At 37.8% G+C, this 3021-nt stretch overlaps 1 protein-coding gene across 1 annotated transcript; it reads right to left on the bottom strand.

Moving 5' to 3' along the window:
* Positions 1-1072: 1072 nt before the first annotated feature.
* On the bottom strand, positions 1073-2755 carry LOC117343932 (toll-like receptor 4). The gene has a single exon (XM_033906501.1). The coding sequence runs from the start codon at positions 2753-2755 to the stop codon at positions 1073-1075; it is 1683 nt and encodes a 560-aa protein (XP_033762392.1).
* Between the last annotated feature and the right edge of the window lie 266 nt (positions 2756-3021).

Below are 3021 nucleotides of genomic sequence, written 5' to 3'. Positions count from 1 at the left end.
CAGGTTCGGTAATTGACCTAAGGTCATAGCGAAAATTAAAAATAAAAACACAAGGACTTCGGTACATGGTGGTTTATTGCACCCGCGGATGCTTAAGTGTAACGATGTCAGAATAATATAAGGGTTTACGGACATACATACAAAATGACAGGACAACGGTACCGCTGGTTAACGCTATATCAACTTGGACAGCTACAGTTCCGAAATACAGACACCCCCGACCCCAACCCCACAGACGAAGTAACATAGAAAAAGTAGAGAGAATGGTGAGCCTACCAGCAGGCAGACTGCCAAGCAATCTGAACACCGGGACTTTAATACCAGTTACACAATAGAGAAGGAACAGCCAAAATCCCCGTTACAGTTACTAGAATGAAAGTAAAGGAAATGAGCCTATATAAATGCCCGGGTGACGAGGAAAACCAGCGGTAGTAAACAAATCTTATTATAAGGTAACATTTGATAAATATGTACCTTGAATGAACTACATTTTAACTTAACAATGACATGAAACAATACAATTACACTCTCAGACCTATACACGACCGGTAGTTCATTCAGAAACATCAATTTATTCACAAAGGCACAACACTACCTAGTGTAAACAAAGAAGTTGCGTATTTAAATTGCCTCAAACTATTCACCAGCATAAAAATATTAAGTGTCATACAAAAGATACAGTTTTCAGATCACAAAAATGTAGTTATCCTTCTGAAAGTTAATTTGATGACGAAGTTCTCGTATTATTAATTTTAACAACAGAAAGAGCTTGATCAACCATTCACGACCAATTAGATATGTACATGCATGGTTTATAAAATATATATACCGTAAAAGAATCTTCAATTTCATCAAGGAAATTGAATATATATCAACATCAAATGACGGATTATTTAATCTAAAAAAATTAAGAAAAGAAAAAAAAACAAAAGAAAGGCAAATAAAAGTTTATCAGGTTATAGGTAGTATACAGATATACCGAGAGATACAATCCAGGAAGCCCTATCCCTGTGTGACATAACAGCAAAATCTGCCAGTATCCACTATACGAAATAAAGTCATACATATTGATTTAATGTAAGAGTGTTTGGCGTATCTCATACCAGAAACCTTCTTCGTCGTTTTCCTCCTCTGGGTAAGTAATGGATTTACAGTGTTTGTATGCGTTTGTAATGAATTCGGGAGCACATCGGGGGTCTATATCTTTAAATATCATTACCAGACAGCCATTATTCCTCCTTTCCATACGTTCCCTCAGGCAAATATCCAACACAAATTCACACCATTTAGTGTCAATAAAATCTTTAGTCAGTACCAGCATGAATTTCGCACTGTCTAGGAGTAACTCAGTGAGACATTTTATTTCGTTCTCACCAGCTATGATGTCTCTTTCCTGAACGCAACACCGAATGCCGTCTTCTTTTTCAAGCTGTTCAAGTTTTGGTAGAAAGGAGTTATGACTCCAGCAATCCTCCTCGGAATATATTATAAAGGATTTATAGGTATAATGTCTGATATCAGTAACAACTGCTGGTGTACTTTTTAACTTCCTCCAGAAGAAATACTGAATCTTCCATCTAAATTTGAAAGCAAATGACGATGCCACAAGTAACAGCAACAAAATACTTATCCCAGAAATTGCGAACACGATCCAGAAAGACTCTTTATTACAGTTGCCTAAATACAACGGATAGTTTTGATTGACGTGACAAAGCATAACAACCGAACCATTTGGTAGAGTACAAGTGTAGTTGTTGTGGTAATCAAGCATCACATTAGTGTCACAAATCCAGAAAACAAAATCCAGTGTTTCACACGTGCACGCAAATCGATTTCCATTCATTAAAATTCTGATTCTCTGTTCGGGCCGAGAATTCATCCTTTCCAACCATTTTCGTGCCTTCTCCCTGAGATATGTTAGCTGGTTGTGCCTAAGGTCTATGAGATTTTTCAAACTGTACAAACCCTCGGGAAAATCACTGAAAAAGTTCCACGATAAGACGACATTGTTCACCCCCTTCAGGCCCTGAACACTTTCCTCGTCCAATGTAGATAAATGGTTCAATGACATATCGACTTCGTCTACGTGTTTAATGTCTTTGAAGACGTAATTCTTGTTGCTGAAGGCACGGTCTAAGTTGGCATTCTGAATAACTAGTCGATGAACCCATTTCAGATTTCCTAGAAGCATTCGTCCAGTTGTTCCGAAATCCATACCGGAAACGTTCATGTACTCAACACGGACTCCTTTAATGCGAAAGTCCTCACTTAAAATCGTTGTTTCTGATATATCTAGCAATTTCAACACAGGACAAGTAGACATATCGAGATCACAATCAAGAGCAACAGGGTAGAGTAGATGGGTCATTCGTACATACCGCATATGTCGTCCAACTTTGAAAGGCATCACGCACCGAAATGACGACTGTTTTTTCTGGGTTTGTAGACTATTCCTGTCTGTATTTTGATTCATTGCAAATTTAATAGCTACGTATGAATAATCTAGCTGTTCTAGGTTGATGCTTTTTGCAAAAAACTGTAACACGCTAAGTGCAAAGCGGGGGGAGGTGAACATAAAGTTGTTCTCTGATATAGTTAAACGTCTCAAGCAACTAAAATCGTCAAATGTTTCTAACGTGCCGACTTCTATTTCAACGATCCCGTTATTGCCTACATTAATATCCTCCACACATAACTGTCTGTAGTATTTGGTCATCTGTGTTGTCACCTTTACTGCATAATCGACGTCATACATCCATAATAATAGAAAGGGGTTGACATTATACAGATTCAAGACTTTCATTTTTCTGACAGGATTAGTGTTGTTTGTGTTTACTGTGAGGCCATACAGGATTCCCATGGCAACCGGCAACGTTATATAGGAATTGGACAGGTCAAGGTATTGGAGAGAAGAGAAATACTGTAAGAAAGCTTTTTCTATTTTTACAAAGTGTCTGACATGCACCTGACAATTCGACATATCTAAATATGTCAGCGACTCGAGGTTCCGGAAAGTTTTAA

Source organism: Pecten maximus, chromosome 2 (genome assembly GCF_902652985.1).
Source record: "Pecten maximus chromosome 2, xPecMax1.1, whole genome shotgun sequence".
Classification (NCBI taxonomy): Eukaryota; Metazoa; Mollusca; class Bivalvia; order Pectinida; family Pectinidae; genus Pecten; species Pecten maximus.
Note: the sequence above shows the minus strand (reverse complement) of the source record. Positions and strands in the feature narration are given on the sequence as shown.